Raw genomic sequence first — 22,749 nt, 5'->3', positions numbered from 1 at the left:
GAATCATGAAGAGAGACGGCAACAGAAAGGCAAGATAACAATAAAGCATACATGCTTAAAACAACTTTATTATGTCCAGGGGAGCTTCTCCTTAAGATTCCTTCCCAATCAGCCTAGGAAAATAAAAATGTTTTGTAGAATGGATGATTCTTCCCCACACTTTGGGAGGTTATCTCTTTGAGTGTTCAAGGCCTTGGCTTTCTGCTTTGCAACAGCCTGAGATCCTTGGTACAAGTTAAAAATCAAAAATCAACCAACCAACTAATCAACCAACCAGAAAACATAAGTAAAGCTGATTCTCCTGAATTGAATCATAAATGGAAATCTTTTCTGCCTAGGGCATCTTGAGCTTTTCCTTAGAAAAAAATCTCTGCAGTAAGTTAGCTATTTAAAAACAAATTCAGCAGTTGGTCTCAATTTCTGGCATTTCAATGGAATATTGCTGAAAACTCCTGAGTAGGCAGGGATCTCTCCCAGGTAGTGATCAAACTATTGCCTTGCTAACAATTCACCTTATGGCTGAAAAGCTTTTCAAGCCAAATTTGTAATAACACACACACACACACACACACACACACACACACACACACACACACACACACGGTAGAGAAACTGTCTTCAAGTAAATGTTCAAAATATTAAAGAAAAATGAGGAACAATAACAGACCTTCAATCCTAAATCCTTTCAAATAATCCTTTCTTATTTAGGAAACCAAGATAATTGAATAAAGATGTTTCTTTTGTCAAGACCTAGCCAAAGACAAACTAGACCAAAGACCTTTTAAGTATTTTTTTATATTTAAGCCACCCCTACCTCATTCTGGGTGGGACTGCCAAATTCTAAAAACAAGATTATTTTCATATTACATTCAGTGTCTCTGCATGCAAACTGGTAAAGAGAAGATAACAAACAGTTAAACTTTACAGGAAAAGTAGCAACAAAACTGTCATTTCATCCCGTTTACTTACAATCAACTTTCTAAAGGGCATCTATAACTGCTCAGAAAAAGGAATATGAAACAAATCAGATTTTTCTCTTTTATTCATACAATTAAATTTCAATTTTCTACCCTTATCATTAGAGCTTATTACCATGGTTACAATTTAAATAACTTAAGTATGGTTGAAAAGTAGGCAAATTTAAGAAAACACAAAAGAAACATTAATGTAATTAAAATAATAGAGAGTAGAATAAATATCAGTTGTGTTTGCAAGTTAATATACTTCCCCCTCCCTGCAAAAGGAAAAAGGGTAAGTAAAACTCCCAGGTTGGAATATGAGTTTGGGCAGCAGTATACTCTGACCAAAGTTAAGGGATGAAGTATAGTTATCACGTGTGAATTACGAATGTCGCTGTGGTGAGGACAGATGAATTACTACAGTTGTATTTCCCTAACACTAAAATATTTGGGGAGCTATCTGGCATATATTAAAAAATATATGAATATATAATATTTATATATTAAATGAAATACATATATAATATTTTATTTACAATATTTTATCTAGTTATCTCTCTATATTTTATACATTAGTAAATCATGAAGATGGTGGTCAAATGACTGACGCTGAGTAAATGCACTGGAGGGGAGGAGAGGGAGAAAGGATGCCAAAGGCCCAGATGTTCATTCTCCATCGTGTGTCTTCACAAGTGCATTCTCTCCATATGTAAATCCATGCAATTACACACCGTGCCTGCCTGGCTTTTGGCAGTTAAAAAATCCACAACTGCCCCCTCCAGCTCAGTTCAGTCAGGATGTTTCTCCAGCTCTACTTCAGGCAGCACTGCTGGAATGGCTGTATCTCCTTCATGGTTCCAGCTAATGCTGGAAAACTTGCCAGGTCCCACCCCCCACCACTGCTCCAGTTTGGTGGCAAAGCCACCCAGCCCCTTGTCCCTGCTGTCTTAGACATGGCAACAGCTTCCAGGAATGACCACTTCTTTGGGTGGTTGGGCTCTGACTGACACAGCTATTCTCCTTGGGCTACAACCTATCAAACGCTAGCCCTCCAAGAGAAAAGAGCAACGGCGGGATATCGAAACATTTTGTAGATAGAGATATAAACGATGATACTCATGAGGGAGTATGAGGACTGGCCTCATATACCTAAAGGGAGGGAGAATGAATGCAATCTTTTTAGGAAGGCAATCTGGTAATACATTTAAAGAGCCTTAAAAACGTTCATATAGTTTGAATAGTTTTCTTCCTAAAAATCTAGCCTAAGGTAAATCAAAGCTGCAGATATAATTTTATATATAAGGATGTTTACCATAATGATATTTATTACAATGAAAAGTTAGAAACAACCCAAATGTCCAAAAATAGAGCTATGGGTAAACATGGTATACACTTGTAGTTTTCCTTTACAGAATCCACCCCCGTCGCCCCCAATTTTAAGTGTATAGAGTTATATACCTCCAACAGACTTGAAACACTTAAGAGGGCAAGGATATTTGTTTTAAACATTGATAACTATGTGCTAGCCAACTAGACTCTCAAGAAATATTTTTGGAATAAATTAATGATGCAGTATCAAACATGAACTTACAGGAGAATTTTACATTAAATGGTACGTGTTTGCCATAGCCAAGTAGAAAATGCACTGTGTATTTTTCTTTAAACTGAAATTTTCAACTCTCTTTTTAACAGTTCACAGCACTGCTATTTCTCCTGAGGAATGTTTAAATCAGGTGACTTTTTGCTCAAATGATTTCCAGTGGCTCCCCATGACGTGCAGGAAGTTCAAAGTCCCTGGTATTTACAGATCTCTATAATCTGGCCCAGTGTGGCTGTCTAGCCTTTGCACATCTTATCATCTCTCAAACTAGTTTTAAATGTTCCCACGAGATATTTCTGTCGTCTCTCCTGCTGCCCAATGACAGTGCTCTCTCCACAGCCGGGCTGCTGGTCAAGCCCCAGGCTCCAGGCTCATCCTCTCTGCAAAGCTACCTCAGAAGTGGGCTTACCTCAAAAGTGGGCTGTCCATTTAATGACAATGTTTCCCACATAATACTTACTTGGTAGTTAACCATATATTATTTCATGCCATGTCTTTCCTTGTATTAAACTGCTGTTTGTAAGTCTTCTTGTTAAGCCTTTCACACGTCTCTTCCTAATCTATGGTTTGAGTAAAATACTACATTTCTTGGGAATAGGTTCTTCATAAAATGGCAAATTGCCTTGTATCCACTATAAATAACACCAGAATCCTGGTGCCAGGTTCAGGTAAACTCAGATACCAGGCATTCGGTGATTTAAGTTTTACTCAATTGAAACCTTGTTTAAAAACTGCCGAAGTATTTAGATATCAAGGCCTATTCTAGCATTCACACATTGCTGGCATTGTCTTTTACATTATGAGAGGTGAGGGAGGTGAGGGGCATATGCGTGTGGAGCCCAACACTGTCTGACCAACGACACGTATAGTACTCGGCTCATGATGTGGCTACTCAGGAAGCGTTTAATGAGGGAAACTGAGTATGAAGATATCAAACAACGGTGAAAGTGGCAGACACTCTCCTCAATGCAATTCATCCTTGATATGAGGTGAATTTAGAGTAAAAAGAAGAGATAAAGAGACTATGTTAGAATCTTCCAGACTATTTTAGAAGCTAGCAGGTGGTTAACATATGGATACACAAGGAAAATGAACATTTCAGGCAACTCTTCTCTTGAGTATGAGAAACACTGTAAAAGGAAAGACCTTGACTTATATAACTGGGAGGGAACTTCCCCAGATTATACAAAAACCTTTGGGAGGGCATCCCTGTATTGTATGATAAAAAATTCAGATACTGAATTGATATTAAAAATGTTTTGATGCCCAATGCTTTAACTTGTTTACAGCTGGCATATATAAATCTATTCAAGTATGTTAAAAAAATTAGGCATATTAAGAAAGTACTACTTCAAAGCAAAGCAGCTCAATACTGTCACTATTAAAGGCTTTGCTTGGCTGACTTCACCAAGAGGTAGTAATTTAAGAGAGCAGGCTTTGTCTGCGCAAAACTAAAGGAAGATATTTTATATGATTAAAAACTCATACCTGTTGATCTCCAAGGAAATGACTTCTCAGTTGAGCTAGAGAAAAAGAAGGGAAAAAAATGGAACATTTACTTCCTTTGTCATAAAATTTAACTTTGGATCTGTTTTGCATATAGACATTTAATTTTCACATTTAATTATATAAAAGTATAAAAACCTCAAACAAAATTTAAAGTGACTGTTCTAAGTTAATTTTTAGACAGTATTAAACCCTCCACATCAATGTGGGACAAAACTGTATTTCTTGGAAACTAAGGCAAGTTATAAAACGACTTATAAAGTTGTAAAACAATTTACAAAATGACATAAAATGTATGATTCTCCTTGGATAAGACAAATACAATAGCACAACTAACTGTGACCTTCATAGTCCTTATATGAAGTACTACACTGCTTTGTGTGGAATAACTAATATGAAAACTACATATAAATTAAAACAACATATATATTATACTGTACAACATATACATTAAAAAGAACCAAAAAGGCTGTTAAGAAGTTCATTCAGAGGGAGAGAGAAGATGGAGGAAGAGTAACACACGGAGATCACCTTCCTCCCCACAGATACATCAGAAATACATCTACACGTGGAACTGCTCCTATAGAACACCCACTGGACGCTGGCAGAAGACCTTGGACCTCCCAAAAGGCAAGAAACTCCCCCATGTAACTGGGTAGGACAAAAGAAAAATGAATAAACAGAGACAAAAGAATAGGGACGGGACCTGCACCAGTGGGAGGGAGGCGTGAAGGAGGAAAGGTTCCCACACACTAGAAGCCCCTTCACGGGCGGATACTATGGGTGGCGGAGGGGGAAGCTTCAGAGCCGCGGAGGAGAGTGCAGCAACAGGGTGCGGAGGGCAAAGCAGAGAGATTCCCGCACAGAGGATCTGTGCCAACAAGCACTCACCAGCCCGAGAGGCTTGTCTGCTCACCTGCCGGGGAGGGCGGGGGCTGGGAGCTGAGGCTCGGAATTCGGTCGGATCGCAGGGAGAGGACTGGGGTTGGCTGCGTGAACACAACCTGAAGGGGTTAGTGCACCACGCCTAGCCGGGAGGGAGTCCGGGAAAAGGTCTGGAGCTGCCGAGAAGAGGCAACAGTCTTTCCACCCTCTTTGCTTCCTGGTGCGCGAGGAGAGGGGTTTAAGCGCGCTGCTTAAAGGAGTTCCAGAGACGGGCGCGAGCCGCGGCTATCAGCGTGGCCCCGAGAGACAGGCATGAGACACTAAGGCTGCTGCTGCCACCACCAAGAAACCTGTGTGCGAGCACAGGTCACTCTCCACACCTCCCCTCCCAGGAGCCTGTGCAGCCTGCCACTGCCAGGGTCCCGGGATCCAGGGACAACTTCCCCGGGAGAACGCACGGCGCGCCTCAGGGTAGTGCAACGTCACGCTGGCCTCTGCTGCCGCAGGCTCGCCCTGCATCCGAAGCCTTCCCTTCCCCCTGCCTGAGTGAGCCAGAACCCCCGAATCACCTGCTCCTTTAACCCCGTCCTGTCTGGTGAAGAGCAGACGCCCTCAGGCGACCTACATGCAGAGGCGGGGCCCAATCCAAAGCTGAACCCCAGGAGCTGTGGGAACAAAGAGAAAGGGAAATCTCTTCCAGCAGCCTCAGAAGCAGCGGATTAAAGCTCCACAATCAACTTGATGTACCCTGCATCTGTGGAATAGCTGAATAGACAACGAATCATCCCAAATTGAGGAGGTGGACTTTGGGAGCAAGATATATTATTTTTTCCCCTTTTTCTCTTTTTATGAGTGTGTATGTGTATGCTCCTGTGTGAGATTTTGTCTGTATAGCTTTGCTTTCACCATTTTTCCTAGGGTTCTGACCATCCCCCTTTTTTTTTTAAACTTAAAAAAATTTTTCTTCTTAATAATTATTTTTTATTTTAATAACTTTATCTTATTTTATTCTACTTTATTTTATCCTCTTCCTCCCTTTCTTCCTTCCTTCCTTCTCTCTCTCTCTCTCTCTCTCTCTCTTTCTATTTTTTTCTCCCTTTTCTTCTGAGCTGTGTGGATTAAACACTGTTGGTGCTCCAGAGAGGTGTCAGGGCTGTGCCTCTGAGGTGGGAGAACCAACTTCAGGACACTGGTCCACAAGAGACCTCCCAGCTCCACGTAATATAAAATGGCAAAAATCTCCCAGAGATCTCCAACTCAACACCAAGACCCAGTTTCACAATGACCAGCAAGCTACAGTGCTGGACACCCTATGCCAAACAACTAGCAAGACAGGAACACAACCCCATCCATTAGCAGAGAGGCTGCCTAAAATCATAATAAGGTTATAGACACCCCACACCTTAGCCACTGGGGACAGACACCAAAAACAACGGGAACTATGAACCTGCAGCCTGCGAAAAGGAGACCCCAAACACAGTAAGATAAGCAAAATGAAAAGACAGAAAAACACACAGCAGATGAAAGAGCAAGGTAAAAACTCACCAGACCTAACAAATGAAGAAGAAATAGGCAGTCTACCTGAAATAGAATTCAGAATAATGATACTAAAGATGATCCAAAATCTTGGAAATAGAATAGACAAATTTCAAGAAACAGTTAACAAGGACCTAGAAGAAATAAAGAGGAAGCAAGCAACGATGAACAACACAATAAATGAAATGAAAAATATTCTAGATGGGATCAACAGCAGAATAACTGAGGCAGAAGAACAGATAAGTGACCTGGAAGATAAAATAGTGGAAATAACTACTACAGAGCAGAATAAAGAAAAAAGAATGAAAAGAATTGAGGACAGACTCAGAGACCTCTGTCTGGGACAACATTAAACACACCAACATTTGAATTATAGGGGTCCCAGAAGAAGAAGAGAAAAAGAAAGGGACTGAGAAAATATCTGAAGAGATTATAGTTGAAAACTTCCTTAATATGGGAAAGGAAATAGTTAATCAAGTCCAGGAAGCACAAAGAGTCCCATACAGGATAAACCCAAGGATAAACATGCCAAGACACACAATAATCAAACTACCAAAAATTAAATACAAAGAAGACATATTAAAAGCAGCAAGGGAAAAACAACAAATAACACACAAGGGAATCCCCATAAGGTTAACAGGTGATCTTTCAGCAGAAACTCTGCAAGCCAGAAGGGAGTGGCAGGACATATTTAAAGTGATGAAGGAAAAAAACCTACAACCAAGATTACTCTACCCAGCAAGGATCTCATTCAGATTTGATGGAGAAATTAAAACCTTTACAGACAAGCAAAATCAGAGAGAATTCAGCAACACCAAACAAGCTTTACAACACATGCTAAAGGAACTTCTCTAGGCAAGAAACACAAGAGAAGGAAAAGACCTACAAGAGAAAACCCGAAACAATTAAGTAAATGGTAATAGGAACATACATACTGATAATTACCTTAAATGTAAATGGATTAAATGCTCCCAGCAAAAGAAACAGACTGGCAGAATGGATAAAAAACAAGACCCGTATATATGCTGTCTACAAGAGACCCACTTTACACCTAGGGACACATACAGACTGAAAGTGAGGGGATAGAAAAAGATATTCCATGCAAATGGAAATCAGAAGAAAGCTGGAGTAGCAATTCTCATATCAGACAATAGACTTTAAAATAAAAACTATTACAAGAGACAAAGAAGGACACTACATAATGATCTAGGGATCGATCCATGAAGAAGATATAACAACTGTAAATATTTATGCACCCAACATAGGAGCACCTCAATACATAAGGCAAATACTAACAGCCATAGAACAGGAAATCGACAGTAACACATTTATAGTAGGGGACTTCAACACCCCACTTTCACCAATGGACAGATCATCCAAAATGAACATAAATAAGGAAACACAAGCTTTAAAAGATACACAAGACCAGATAGACTTAACTGATATTTATAGGACATTCCATCCAAAAACAACAGAATACACAGTTTTCTCAAGTGCTCATGGAACATTCTCCAGGATAGATCATATCTCAGGTCACAAATCTAGCCTTGGTAAATTTAAGAAAATTGACATCGTATCAAGTGTCTTCTCTGACCACAACGCTATGAATCCAAATTGGAAAAGAAGAAGTAAAGCTGTCACTGTTTGCAGATGACATGATACTATACATACAGAATCCTAAAGATGCTACCAGAAAACTACTAGAGCTAATCAATGAATGTGGTAAAGTAGCAGGATACAAAATTAATGCACAGAAATCTCTGGCATTCTTATACACTAATGATGAAAAATCTGAGAGTGAAATTAAGAAAACACTCCCATTTACCATTGCAACAAAAAGAATAAAATATCTAGGAATAAACCTACCTAAGGAAACTAAAGACCTGTATGCAGAAAATTATAAGACACTGATGAAAGAAATTAAAGATGATACAAATAGATGGAGAGATATACCATGTTCTTGGATTGGAAGAATCAACATTGTGAAAATGACTGTACTACCAAAGGCAATCTACAGATTCAATGCAATCCCTATCAAACTACCACTGGCATTTTTTACAGAACTAGAACAAAAAATTACACAATTTGTATGGAAATACAAAAGACCCTGAATAGCCAGAGCAATTTTGAGAATGACAAATGGAGCTGGAGGAATCAGGCTCCCTGACTTCAGACTATACTACAAGCCTACAGTAATCAAGACAGTATGGTACTGGCACGAAAGCAGAAATACACATCAATAGAACAGGATAGAAAGCCCAGAGATAAACCCACGCACATATGGTCACCTTATCTTTGATAAAGGAGGGAAGGATATACAGTGGAGAAAAGATAGCCTCTTCAATAAGTGGTGCTGGGAAAACTGGACAGCTACATGTAAAAGTATGAAATTACAACACTCCCTAACACCACACACAAAAATAAACTCAAAATGGGTTAAAGACCTAAATGTAAGGCCAGACACTATCAAACTCTTAGAGGAAAACATAGGCAGAACACTCTATGACATCAATCACAGCAAGATCCTTTTTGACCCATCTCCTAGAGAAATGGAAATAAAAACAAAAATAAACAAATGGGATCTAATGAAACTTAAAAGCTTTTGCACAGCAAAGGATACCATAAACAAGACCAAAAGACAACCCTCAGAATGGGAGAAAATATTTGCAAATGAAGCAACTGACAAAGTATTAATCTCCAAAATTTATAAGCAACTCATGCAGCTCAATACCAAAAAAACAAACAACCCAATCCAAAAATGGGCAGAAGAACTAAATAGACATTTCTCCAAAGAAGATATACAGATTGCCAACAAACACATGAAAGAATGCTCAACATCATTAATCATTAGAGAAATGCAAATCAAAACTACAATGAGATATCATCTCACACAGGTCAGATTGGCCATCATCAAAAACTCTAGAAACAATAAATGCTGGAGAGGGTGTGAAGAAAAGGGAACCCTCTTGCACTGTTGGTGGGAATGTAAATTGATACAGCCACTATGAAGAACAGTGTGGAGGTTCCTTAAAAAACTACAAATAGAACTACCATACGACCCAGCAATCCCACTACTGGGCATATACCCTGAGAAAACCATAATTCAAAAACAGTCATGTACCAAAATGTTCATTGCAGCTCTATTTATGATAGCCAGGACATGGAAGCAACCTAAGTGTCCATCAACAGATGAATGGATAAAGAAGATGTGGCACATATATACAATGGAATATTACTCAGCCATAAAAAGAAATGAAACTGAGTTCTTTGTAATGAGGTGGATAGACCTGGTGTCTGTCATACAGAGTGAAGTAAGTCAGAAGGAGAAAAACAAATACCATATGCTAACATATATATATATATGGACTCTAAGAAAAAAAATTGTCATGAAGAGATTAGTGGTAGGACGGGAATAAAATACAGACCTACTAGAGCATGGAATTGAGGATATGGGGAGGGGGAAGGGTAAGCTGTGACGAAGTGAGAGAGGGGAAGGGACATATATACACTACCAAATGTAAATTAGATAGCTAGTGGGAAGCTGCCGCATAGCACAGGGAGATCACCTCTGTGCTTTGTGACCACCTAGAGGAGTGGGATAGGGAGGGTGGGAGGGAGGGAGATGCAAGAGGGAAGACATATGGGAACATATGTATATGTATAACTGATTCACTTTGTTGTAAAGCAGAAACTAACACACCATTGTAAAGCAATTATACTCCAATAAAGATGTTAAAAAAAAAGGTTCATTCAATTTACTTATTTTCAAAAGAAGTCCTAGATGCTATAATAGACATATAAGTTAACGGGGTCATTTTGAACTGAATGTTGCCTTATAAAATTTAAATATCCTAAACCTTTATATCAAAATATAAGGTCTTACTAGCTAGGAGAAAATTTTAACTGTATATTTTTCTTGGTTTATAGAGTACCAATTTAAAAAATTTGTGCATAAAAACATATCTGTGCCTCCCTGGTCCCCCTCCTCCACTTAAAATACTCAATAAGGGAAAGCACGGTGCTTAGGGGATGGTGTGGTAGAACAAAGGTACAAGACGCTGGATTACTAGGGATTTATTAAATGTCAGAGTAAGTACCTCACATATATTATTTCCTTTATATTATTCACAACACTCTAACGAATAGGTACAATATTATCTTTACAGATAAAAAAACTGGCCTAAGTCTTACGCTAGTAACTGGAAGAGCTGGGATTCAAACCCAGGATGGTTTGATTTCAACAGGGCTTCTCACCACTGTCCTATATAGTAGAATAGCTTGTGATCCCATTTTTGCATTACACACACACACACACACACACACACACAGTATGCCTAGGAAGAAGTCTAGAAAAATAAAAACCAAAGTGCTAGCAGTTATTTCTGTGGGGTACAACTAAAAGGAGTTTTTCCTTTTTAAACATTTGTACTTTTTTTTTGGAAATCAGAAACAAACACATATTGAATTATTTTGGAAGTATTTATTAAGTTTATGGAAAAGGTATGTGACTTTGGGCTTAAGGAAACTGTTACTTAAAAAAAGGGACAACCTTTCAGTGCTATAGGTGTAAGATTTTAAGTCCTTGTTAGTTGCTTGATATTTCCCCCAAGTCATTAAGTGGCTAATGAAACTCTTGTTGGTTAAAAACTCTAGATTCAGTAAGAATTCCCTGAACTTCAGTTTTGTCTGTGATTTTCCTTTTTGTCACCACAGGCGGAGCAGCTCACATTCTAGGACCTTGAACTAGCTGCAAGCAGGGGGGCATGCTCTCAGTGAATGGAGTCAGTTAATGATAATCTTCAGCATTCTGGTCATGTTCCTGTACCTGATGCACTCCTAACTGATTTCAGAAGGGACTGATGGGGAAGAAAAAAAGATGAAAATTTGGTCAAGTATCAATAAGGGCACATCTGTCTTGTTCTTGAAGATAGGTCATCACATTCTTATGACTTCAAAAGTGGTTTCCTAGACTGAATTTCAGTTCCTCTTGAATATGTTTTTATTATTTAATTCTATTATCTAAATTAGTTTTCTAATCACTGAGGTTGCTATTACCCAACTATGTTCCTATTAACATGTTCATATTTTTTGTCAATATTAAAATACATGGTAAATCAAACTGCCATCCAGAATTGTGTAATATACCTCAAGTTTCTTGGGAGTGATAAAGTCTGTTATCTTCTGATTGAAATTTACATCAACTTTAATGAAATATGTTTACAAGATTTTTAAGTTATAGATCATATAATATAATTCATCTTAACTGCTCAAATTGGGCAAGGGTTGCGGCTGTTTTGCGCATCTCTTCAGGTTAAGTGCCCAGCATCCTGCCTGGCACATAGAAGATGCTTAATATACCTTGTTGCTGTAACATAAATTGTGAAAAAGTAATACCGGGTTCTTCATTGTTCTGAAACATCAGGTGTATGTAAATTATTACTTACTACGTTGTTCCAACAGGTCAAATTATTCTCTCCCACTCCAGGTAGGAAATTCCAGTAGCCTCATTGCATAACAATCAGGCAAACAGCATTTTTGCTGCTGAAAAGGCCTTTGGTCATCAAAATACAATAAGGTATTCCTATGTGAAGGCAAGGGGAAGTCTCCGTTAAAATTATTTTTCCCTAACTCTATTCTAGACAAACAATAGAAATCACTAGGAAAATAAGTTAATATTGAGGATTAAAAATAAGCAAAAGGTTCCATTTTGAAGACTATATATTCAGCCTGTTTACCTTCACACTGATTCCACAATTCTGTGTGATAGCTGGTCATTATATGTTATTCAGAACAGTCTGTTGCTTTCTGAACCACTTACTTTATCTGATTCTCAAATTATTCACTGCTCTGGGATTCAGGGATCGTGCAGTAAATATACGCAGTTTTGAAATGCTGTTTTAAGTCACTGAATGTTTTAAGTCACTTTTATTGGAACAATAAAATGAGAGGCAGCTCCACATTAGACACAGGCATATTCCTTCTTTCCTTCTCCTTCCAGCCATCTATTCCTAGAAACACTTCCCCAACTTTTACTGAATGTCTACAACGTGTCTACAGGCACTGTGGCCATGAATGACTCCCATTCCCTTTCACTTCTCATCTGAAGATGCCAAGCAGTTTATGTTCTAGGATCTTCCACTGGAATGTGAAACATTTTAAAATACAAGAATGGAATCATGCACACTAACTCTGTTTCAGTCGGGAGATGTATGCACAATTTCCAATAACTTAATTATCAACAACCTTCTAGAATGAAATCCATTTATAGGTTTGGGACTGTTTGGTTAGATAGTGAACAGCAGTTAGGAGCAAGCTCATTTGCAAATTAATAAATCAAGGCAATTCATTTTAATGTGAAAAAAATCTTAGTTTTGTTTTAACGAAGACACCATGTCTTCATCACAGAATTCATGAGAAAATGCAATAAATCACTATAAAATTCTGTACACTGAAGAAATTATACATTTTTTCATTCATAGACATAAATGGAGGCAAAATTACCTTTGCTGAATATTTATGGCTGTCTTTGAAACCCAAACCCCCCTTATCTTGACATCCCATACTATGTGTGAGAAAACTAGCATCTCACACTCCTCTGCAGCCAGAGAGCCGGCCAGTGACTGAGGGTCGCACGTGAGGGGAGGTGGTGGCACCGCGGGGAACAGTAGCGGGGGCGCTGGCCCTGGATACCCTGATTCAGAATCTGGCTCTCTGGGCTTCCTGGAGGTTCTCAAAGTTGACACCTAACAGCTTCTGATAAGTTCCTTTCCTGCTTATACAAGTCAGAGAGGATTCTACCGTTTGTAGTTGAAAGTTCTGACTGATGTTTTATGACTGAAAACAAATGCAAACAGGCCCTCTGGAAAGAGCTAAAACCTCACTCCTTAACTCTTTACCTGTATTTCCAAGTGCACACTGGATATAATACATTTTGTACTCAACACATTGAAACCCTTTTTCCCCCCAAACTCCCATTTAATCATCACCACCTAGTCACTCACACTGAAGAACATGGAGTCATTTTATTGTCTCCCCTACCCTGCCCGCCTCACTAGCATGTAAGCTCCACAAGGGCAGGGAAGTCTGCCTTGTTCACAGATACACCTACAGAACCTACGACAGTATCTGGTACATGGCGCCCACTCAAAACATACACCTTCTGAATTCATTCCTACCACCAAGGACACAGTTCAGGACTTCATCCTCTCATTGTCTTTTGGCTGGATCATTCTTTCAGTCTCTCTCCTAACTTGTCTGCTTGGCTTTGATTTCTCATCCTTTCAGGCTCTCTTCCAGGCTGCTGCTACAGTGATTTTTCAAATCTGAAAACATTCAAATCTGAAATTCTCCTGATGCTAACGCACAACAGATCCTTACAGGATAAATTTCAAACATCTTATTAGTTAGTATGGCAGAGATTCAAACATCTTTGTATGGCACAGAAGGCCCTCCACCACCTGGTTCCTTCCCGTTTGCCCTTTCCCACACAAACCTACATTCTAGGCACTTCTAATTACTTGCAGTTTCCTCACATACCAGGCTGCTTCACGCTTCCAATGCTATTTTGGGGGTAGAATGTGTAGGAACACAGTCTGGAAACTCAGAATTACACAAATTCCAGAATGGTATATGTGGTACAGTGTAACAATACATATGTCATACACCCATGAAATGGAACACTCTTAAGTTTACCTTCACTTTGTATCACTTAATAACAGGAATATCTTTGGAAAATGGTCTACTTAATTAAGTCACTACTCAATTTCCTCCTGATTTCCTACTGTGCCAGGTGTGAGCTTAAGTGGACAGGGGAGTGGAGAATTTGATGGAGCTACACAGTAACTTTACCATGTCATTTCCCTCACCTTCTCCCTGGTCTAGATGGGGCTCCTTCTATCACTAGTAAAGTGCAAGTTACTGTCATTATTCTCCTATAAGATATACTGAATTGGGACAGAATCCGAGTTATTTCACTTTGTTTTATTTATTTATTTATTTTTTGTTTTATTTTTAAAAAGTCATTGTGTTAAGAAATTTTATACATACACATATGTGTACACACACAGCCATATATATGTGAACCCTTATTAGTAGTTCAAAAAATTAAGCATAGCCAAAAACAAATTCAATTTCACTTGGCATTAAAGGACAGAAATTACTGGAATGAATATTCTAGAAACTATTTGATTTATGAATAGAGCACGGGCATGAACCACTGTCTAGACCACGCACCCTCCACAGTGTCCTCTCTGGTGAGCAATAATCATCCTTCGAGAATTAGCTAGATGAAAGTTGATCACTTCTTCCTTTACATCAAGAATGTACCCATTAATCTATCTCGAGTTTTGTTTTTCATATGATTGTAATTGCAGGATTTGTTTACCTGTTTCCACTACCAGACTATGGCTCTCTTGAGGGTAAAGACTGTGCCTTAATTCTATCTGCATCCGACCAGCACTGAATAGGATGCCTAATAAATGAGAGCTGACATTAACTTTTTGGGTTGTTCTTTATTAAGGCTAATCCTATGTTATTTTAGAAATTGTTTCAATCATTCTACAAAGGAGATTTTGGCTCTTTCTACATCTTATAGAAAAGATGTCTATTGTAAATATTATAGGAATCAATACAACAAATATTTATTGATCATCTACTGAGTGCCAGACATTGTTAGAGGCTGGGGTATAATGGTGACAAGAGGCAAAGCCTTTGCCTTCTGCATGATCACAATTGTCTTATAATTACTCATTACAGTATGCATGTGACTCCCCCACTGGATCACATGCCCCTCAAAGGCAAGGTGTCAACAGACTTTTGAAAGGCTGATCTTAAAGGCAGAAATCTGTAAGAGAGTACTTTGATGAGTCCAGCAGTGTTATGATTGAAGAAGCATTCACATATCTATAACAACCCAAAGTGTGAAACATTTGTCTCTCCTTCTACTTACCTATGAAAATGAGGTAAATTGGTATTAGGACTACCCAGGTAGGAATTTGAACATGAAGCCTCCAAGGGAAGAGGTATGTAGCATTGTGAAATGTATTGTTATATTCAAGATTTTGCTTCAGTTCCCACAGATCAAAAATTATAAAGTGCTAGAAATCAGCCAGTTTGGGAGACCATCAATATAATAGTCCACATGTGCAGATAAACCTGACATGTCATGTCTCCCCTCTGTATTACGACAATCTCTTCAAATGGTTGTTTAAACCACCCCAATTTAGCAGCATTACATAATCTATGTATTTCACTATTACAACATATTCTTTCACAATATTTTTCTAAAATGACCCTTAGGTGATCTTCCTTTACTGAACAGAGGTAATTAATAGATGAACTCTCATTGATCATATGTTCATTAATCTTACTATAAATATTTTCAAAACTGTATGTGTACAATACTGGCCTGACTTTTTACTCTTGACTTTCCTATTAGTTTTACTATTTTGAGCTCTGACCATAAATGTTGAATTCCACACAAAGGTTCTATATTTCTGGACATTCAGATGGCTGACAGGCACGAGAAAAAATGCCTGCCATCATTAATCATCAGAGAAATGCAAATTAAAACCACAATAAGATGTCACCTCACACATGTCAGAAAGGCTATCATCAAAAAGAACACAAACAACAAATGTTGGTGAGGATGTGGAGAAAAATGAACCCTGTACACTGTTGGTGGAAAAGTAAATTGGTGCAGTCACTGTGGAAAACAGTGTGGAGGTTTCTCAAAAAAACTAAAAATAGAACTACCATATGACAAAGAAATTTACTCCTGGGTATATATCCAAAAAAGCAAAAAACACTAATTTGAAAAGATACATGCACCCCCAATGTTCACAGCAGCATTCTTTACAATTGCCAAGATATGGAAGCAGCCTAAGTGTCCATCAACACTGGATAAAGAAGATGTGGTGTATATATACATATATACAATGGAATACTACTCAGTCATAAAAAGAATGAAATTTTGCCATTTTCAGCAACATAGATGGACTTGGAGGGTATTATGCTAAGTAAGATGAGTCAGACAGAGAAAGTAAACACTGTATGATAGCATTTATATGAGGAATCTAAAAAATACAACAAACTAGTGAATATAACAAAACAGAAACAGACTCATAGATATAGACAACAAACCAGTGGCTACCAGTGAGGAGAGGGATGAGAGAAGGGGCAAGATAGGGGCAGGGGATAAAGAGGTACAAACGATTATGTATGAAATAAATAAGCTAAGAGGATATATTGTACAACACAGGGAATATAGCCAGTATTTAATAATGAATGTAAATGGAGTATAACCTTTAAAAATTGCGAATCAGTACATTATACACCCGTAACTTATATAACATTATATACCAACTATACTTCAATTTTAAAAAAGTTCTGTATTTCTCCTGCACACGTTAACTCTTGAATTTAAGAACTACCACATGCTTACAGATGAAATCTCAGTAGCTGAAATAAATTCCAAAATGCATTTTTCTCCTTCTCCACCAATTCATTACTAACTGAAGTTATTCCATTAGCAAATGTTCTAGATTTTAAATTCATTATGAAAAAAATTCTGGCAGCTCATTATTGGTTTGTTATAACTGCCTTTGTAATCCATTGCTCTAATATTTATAAGTCCATCTTTCACTTGATTCCAAGGTCCATTTCTCAGTTAAAAAAGAAAAAGTTGGTTTGTTTGGGTTTTTATTTTAGGCGATTAATTCATATTGAAATTATTTACTACCCAGCTATCCTCTAGGCATTACAGATTACTTTTTAATGAACCACTTCAGAATCTTCTTAGGTATGAAAGCTATAGGCTCCATAGGCCACAGGTCACTCCAGATTTCCTATAATGCACTTAGGATTTTTTCAGCCAGAATCTGGCAAAATAACTACCAATGATTCTCAACTTTTGGTCTCTATTTGGAGTGCTACCAGATAAAATTTAAAATAAATTCCCTTAACGGAGTAATTCCTTCTATCCAATACTTAAATTTCTCTATCTTCACTAATTATAATTAAATCTTAAATTATGATATGGCGATAACATCATACCACACTTTTAAGTCTTTTAAAATTTCTATCTAGTATTGCTTTGACTTTCCTTTTAATTAGTACATTTAAAACTTCAGGAAGGGAGAAGATGGCGGAAGAGTAAGAAACGGAGATCACCTTCCTCCTCACAGATACATCAGAAATACATCTACATGTGGAACTTCTCCTATAGAACACCCACTGAACGCTGGCAGAAGACCTCAGACCTCCCAAAAGGCAAGAAACTCCCCACATACTTGGGTAGGGCAAAAGAAAAAAGAATAAACAGAGACAAAGAATAGGGACGGGACCTACACCAGTGGGAGGGAGCTGTGAAGGAGGAAAGACTCCCACACACTAGAAGCCCCTTCGCGGGCGGAGACTGCGGGTGCCGGAGGGGGAAGCTCTGGAGCCACGGAGGACAGCTCAGCCACAGGGTGCGGAGGGCGAAGCGGAGATTCCCACACAGAGAATCGGTGCCGACCGGCACCAGCCTGAGAGGCTTGTCTGCTCACCCGCCGGGGCGGGCGGGGCTGGGAGCTGAGGCTCGGGCTTCAGTTGGATCCCAGGGAAAGGTCTGGAGTTGGCAGAGTGAAAACAGCCGGAAGGTGTAGTGCACCACGGCTGGCCGGGAGGGAGTCCGGTTGAAGTCTGGAGCTGCCCGAAGAGGCAAGAGACCTTTTCTTCCCTCTTTGCTTCCTGGGCGCGTGGAGAGGGGATTAAGTGCGCCGCTTGAAGGAGCCCCAGAAACGGGTGCAGAGCTGCCGAAGAGACAAGAGACTTTTTCTTGCCTCTTTGCTTCCTCGGGCGTGAGGAGAGGGGATTAAGAGCACCGTGTAAAGGAGCTCCAGAAACGGGCACAAGCCACGGCTGTCAGCACGGACAGTAGAGACGGGTGTGGGACGTTAAGGTTGCTGCTGCCACCACCAAGAGGCCTTTGTGTGAGCACAGGTCACTCTCCACACTGGCCCTCCTGGAAGCCCGTGCAGCCCGCCACTGCCGGGGTCCCGGGATTCAGGGACAGCTTCCCCGGGAAAAGGCGCGGGGCGCCTCGGGCTGGTGCAACGTCACGTCGGCCTCTGCCGCCGCGGACTCGCCCTGCACCCGTGCCACTCCCTCCCCCCAGCCTGAGTGAGCCGGAGCCCCAGAATCAACTGCTCCTTTAACATCGTCCGGTCTGAGCGAAGGGCAGACGCCCTCGGACGACCTACATGCAGAGGCGGGACCAAGTCCAAAGCTGAACCCCAGGAGCTGTGTGAACAGAGAGGAGAGGGGGAGGTCTCTCCCAGCAGCCTCAGAAGCAGCAGATTAAAGCTCCACAATCAACTTTAAGTGCCCTGCATGTGTGGAAAACCTGAATAGACAACGAATCATCCCAAGTTGAGGAGGTGGACTTTGGGAGTAAGATATACTATTATTTTCCCCTTTTTTTCTTTTTGTGAGTGTGTATGTGTGTGCTGCTGTGTGAGATTTTGTCTCTATAGCTTTGCTTTCACCATTTGTCCTAGGGTTAGACTGACCCGTTTTTTTTTTAATAGAAATTTTTCTTCTTAATAATTATTTTTTATTTTAATAACTATAATTTATCCTACTTTGTCTTCTCCCTTTCTTCCTCTCCTCCTTCCTTCCTTTCTTGCTTTCTTCCTTCCTTCCTCCCTTCCTTTCCTCCTTCCTTTCTTTCCTTTCTATTTTTTCTCCCTTTTATTTTGAGCCGTGTGGATTAAAGGCTCTTGGCGCTCCAGCCAGGCGTCAGGGCTGTGTCTCTGAGGTGGGAGAACCAACCTCAGGACAATGGTCCACAAGAGACCTCCCAGCTACACGTAATATCAGACGGCGAAAATCTCCCAGAGATCTCCATCTCAACACCAAGACCCAGCTTCACTCAAGGACCAGCAACGAACAGTGCTAGACACTCTATCCCCAACAAAGAGCAAGACAGGTCTACAGCCCCATCCATTAGCAGAGAGGCTGCCTAAAATCATAATAAGGCTACCAACATCCCCATACACACCACCAGACGTGGACCTGCCCACCAGAAAGACAAGATCCAGCCTCATCTACCAGAACAGAGGCACTAGTCCCCCCAACCAGGAAACCTACTCAACCCACTGAACCAACCTTAGCCACTGGGGACAGCCACCAAAAACAATGGGAACTATGAACCTGCAGCGTGCAAAAAGGAGACCCCAAACAGTAAGATAAGCAAAATGAAAAGACAGAAAAACACACAGCAGATGAAGGAGCAAGATAAAAACACACCACACCTAACAAATGAAGAAGAAATAGGCAGTCTACCTGAAAAAGAATTCAGAACGATGATAGTAAAGATGATTCAAAATCTTGGAAATAGAATAGACAAACTGCAAGAAACAGTTAACAAGGACCTAGAAGAAATAAAGAGGAAGCAAGCAACGATGAGCAACACAATAAATGAAAGGAAAAATACTCTAGATGGGATCAATAGCAGAATAACTGAGGCAGAAGGATGGATAAGTGACCTGGAAGATAAAATAGTGGAAATAACTACTGCAGAGCAGAATAAAGAAAAGAGAATGAAAAGAACTGAGGACAGTCTCAGAGACCTCTGGGACAACATTAAACACACTAACATTCAAATTATAGGTGTCCCAGAAGAAGAAGAGAAAAAGAAAGGGACTGAGAAAATATTTGAAGAGATTATAGTTGAAAACTTCCCTAATATAGGAAAGGAAATAGTCAATCAAGTCTAGGAAGCACAGAGAGTCCCATACAGGATAAACCCAAGGATAAACATGCCAAGACACACAATAATCAAACTATCAAAAATTAAATACAAAGAAAACATATTAAAATCAGAAAGGGAAAAACAGCAAACACTTAAGGGAATCCCCATAAGGTTAACAGGTGATCTTTCAGCAGAAACTCTGCAAGCCAGAAGGGAGTGGCAGGACATATTTAAAGTGATGAAGGAAAAAAACCTACAACCAAGATTACTCTACCCAGCAAGGATCTCATTCAGATTTGATGGAGAAATTAAAACCTTTACAGACAAGCAAAAGCTGAGAGAGTTCAGCACCACCAAACCAGCTCTACAACAAATGCTAAAGGAACTTCTCTAGGCAAGAAACACAAGAGAAGGAAAAGACCTACAAGAACAACCCGAAACAATTAAGTAAATGGTAATAGGAACATACAAATCGATAATTACGTTAAATGTAAATGGTATAAATGCTCCCACCAAAAGACACAGACTGGCTGAATGGATACAAAAATAAGACCCATATATATGCTGTCTACAAGAGACCCACTTCAGACCTAGGGACACATACAGACTGAAAGTGAGGGGATGGAAAAAGATATTCTATGCAAATGGAAATCAGAAGAAAGCTGGGGTAGCAATTCTCATATCAGACAAAATAGACTTTAAAATAAAAACTATTATAAGAGACGAAGAAGGACACTACATAATGATCAAGGGATCGATCCATGAAGAAGATATAACAATTGTAAATATTTAGGCACCCAACATAGGAGCACCTCAATACATAAGGCAAATACTAACAGCCATAGAACAGGAAATCGGCAGTAACACAATCATAGTAGGGTACTTTAACACCCCACTTTCACCAATGGACAGATCATCCAAAATGAAAATAAGGAAACACAAGCTTTAAATGTTACATTACACAAGATGGACTTACTTGATATTTATAGGACATTCCATCCAAAAACAACAGAATACACATTTTTCTCAAGTGCTCATGGAACATTCTCCAGGATAGATCATATATTGGGTCACAAATCTAGCCTTGGCAAATTTAAGAAAATTGAAATCATTATCAAGTATCTTCTCCGACCACAACGCTATGAGACTAGATATCAATTACAGGAAACGATCTGTAAAAAATACAAACACATGGAGGCTAAACAATACACTACTTAATAACGAAGTGATCACTGAAGAAATCAAAGAGGAAATCAAAAAATACTTAGAAACAAATGACAATGGAGACACGACGACCCAAAACCTATGGGATACAGCAAAAGCAGTTGTAAGAGGGAAGTTTATAGCAATACAATCCTACCTTAAGAAACAGGAAACATCTCGAATAAACAACCTAACTTTGCACCTAAAGCAATTAGAGAAAGAAGAACAAAAAACCCCCAAATTTAGCAGAAGGAAAGAAATCATAAAGATCAGATCAGAAATAAATGAAAAAGAAATGAAGGAAACAATAGTAAAGATCAATAAAACTAAAAGCTGGTTCTTTGAGAAGATAAATAAAATTGATAAACCATTAGCAAGACTCATCAAGAATAAAAGGGAGAAAACTCATATCAATAGAATTAGAAATGAAAAAGGAGATGTAACAACTGACACTGCAGAAATACAAAAGATTATTAGAGGTTACTACAAGCAACTGTATGCCAATAAAATGGACAACCTTGAAGAAATGGACTAATTCTTAGAAGTCCACAAGCTGCCGAGACTGAACCAGGAAGAAATAGAAAATATTAACAGACCAATCACAAGCACTGAAATTGAAACTGTGATTAAAAATCTTCCAACAAACAAAAGCCCAGGACCAGATGGCTTCACAGGCGAATTCTATCAAACATTTAGAGAAGAGCTAACAGCTATCCTTCTGAAACTCTTCCAAAAGATAGCAGAGGGAGGAACACTCCCAAACTCATTCTATGAGGCCACCATCACCCTGATACCAAAACCAGACAAAGAGGTCACAGAGAAAGAGAACTACAGGCCAATATCACTGATGAACATAGATGCAAAAATCCTCAACAGAAGGATTCAAACAGAATCCAACAGCACATTAAAAGGATCATACACCATGATCAAGTGGGGTTTATTCCAGGAATGCAAGGATTCTTCAATATACACAAATCAATCAATGTGATACACCATATAAACAAACTGAAGGAGAAAAACCATATGATCATCTCAATAGATGCAGAGAAAGCTTTTGACAAAATTCAACACCCATGTATGATAAAAACCCCGCAGAAAGTAGGCATAGAGGGAACTTTCCTCAACATAATAAAGGCCCTATACGACAAACCCACAGCCAGCATCGTTCTGAATGGTGAAAAACTGAAACCATATCCACTAAGATCAGGAACAAGACAAGGTTGCCCACTCTCACCACTCTTATTCAACATAGTTTTGGAAGTTCTAGCCACAGCAATCAGAGAAGAAAAAGAAATAAAAGGAATCCAAATTGGAAAAGAAGAAGT

General features: G+C 39.2%; 1 protein-coding gene across 27 annotated transcripts in view; it reads right to left on the bottom strand.

Annotated features, from left to right (window-relative positions):
• PKP4 (plakophilin 4) overlaps nt 1–22,749 on the bottom strand; it is a 269,659-nt gene that overhangs the window by 93,607 nt on the left and 153,303 nt on the right. For 24 of the 27 annotated variants that reach the window (XM_067026069.1, XM_067026071.1, XM_067026072.1 and 21 more), the window contains one exon: nt 4,048–4,082. The exons of 1 other annotated variant lie outside the window; for it this stretch is intronic. In XM_067026069.1, coding sequence (XP_066882170.1) covers nt 4,048–4,082 — 35 coding nt within the window. Of the gene's footprint in view, nt 1–814; nt 890–4,047; nt 4,083–22,749 lie in introns of those variants that run through there. 2 more of the 27 variants (XM_067026079.1, XM_067026085.1) reach the window with 2 other exon arrangements.

Source organism: Kogia breviceps, chromosome 2 (assembly GCF_026419965.1).
Source record: "Kogia breviceps isolate mKogBre1 chromosome 2, mKogBre1 haplotype 1, whole genome shotgun sequence".
NCBI lineage: Eukaryota > Metazoa > Chordata > Mammalia > Artiodactyla > Physeteridae > Kogia > Kogia breviceps.
The sequence above is the reverse complement of the archived record's forward strand: the minus strand, read 5'-3'. Positions and strand labels throughout refer to the sequence as shown.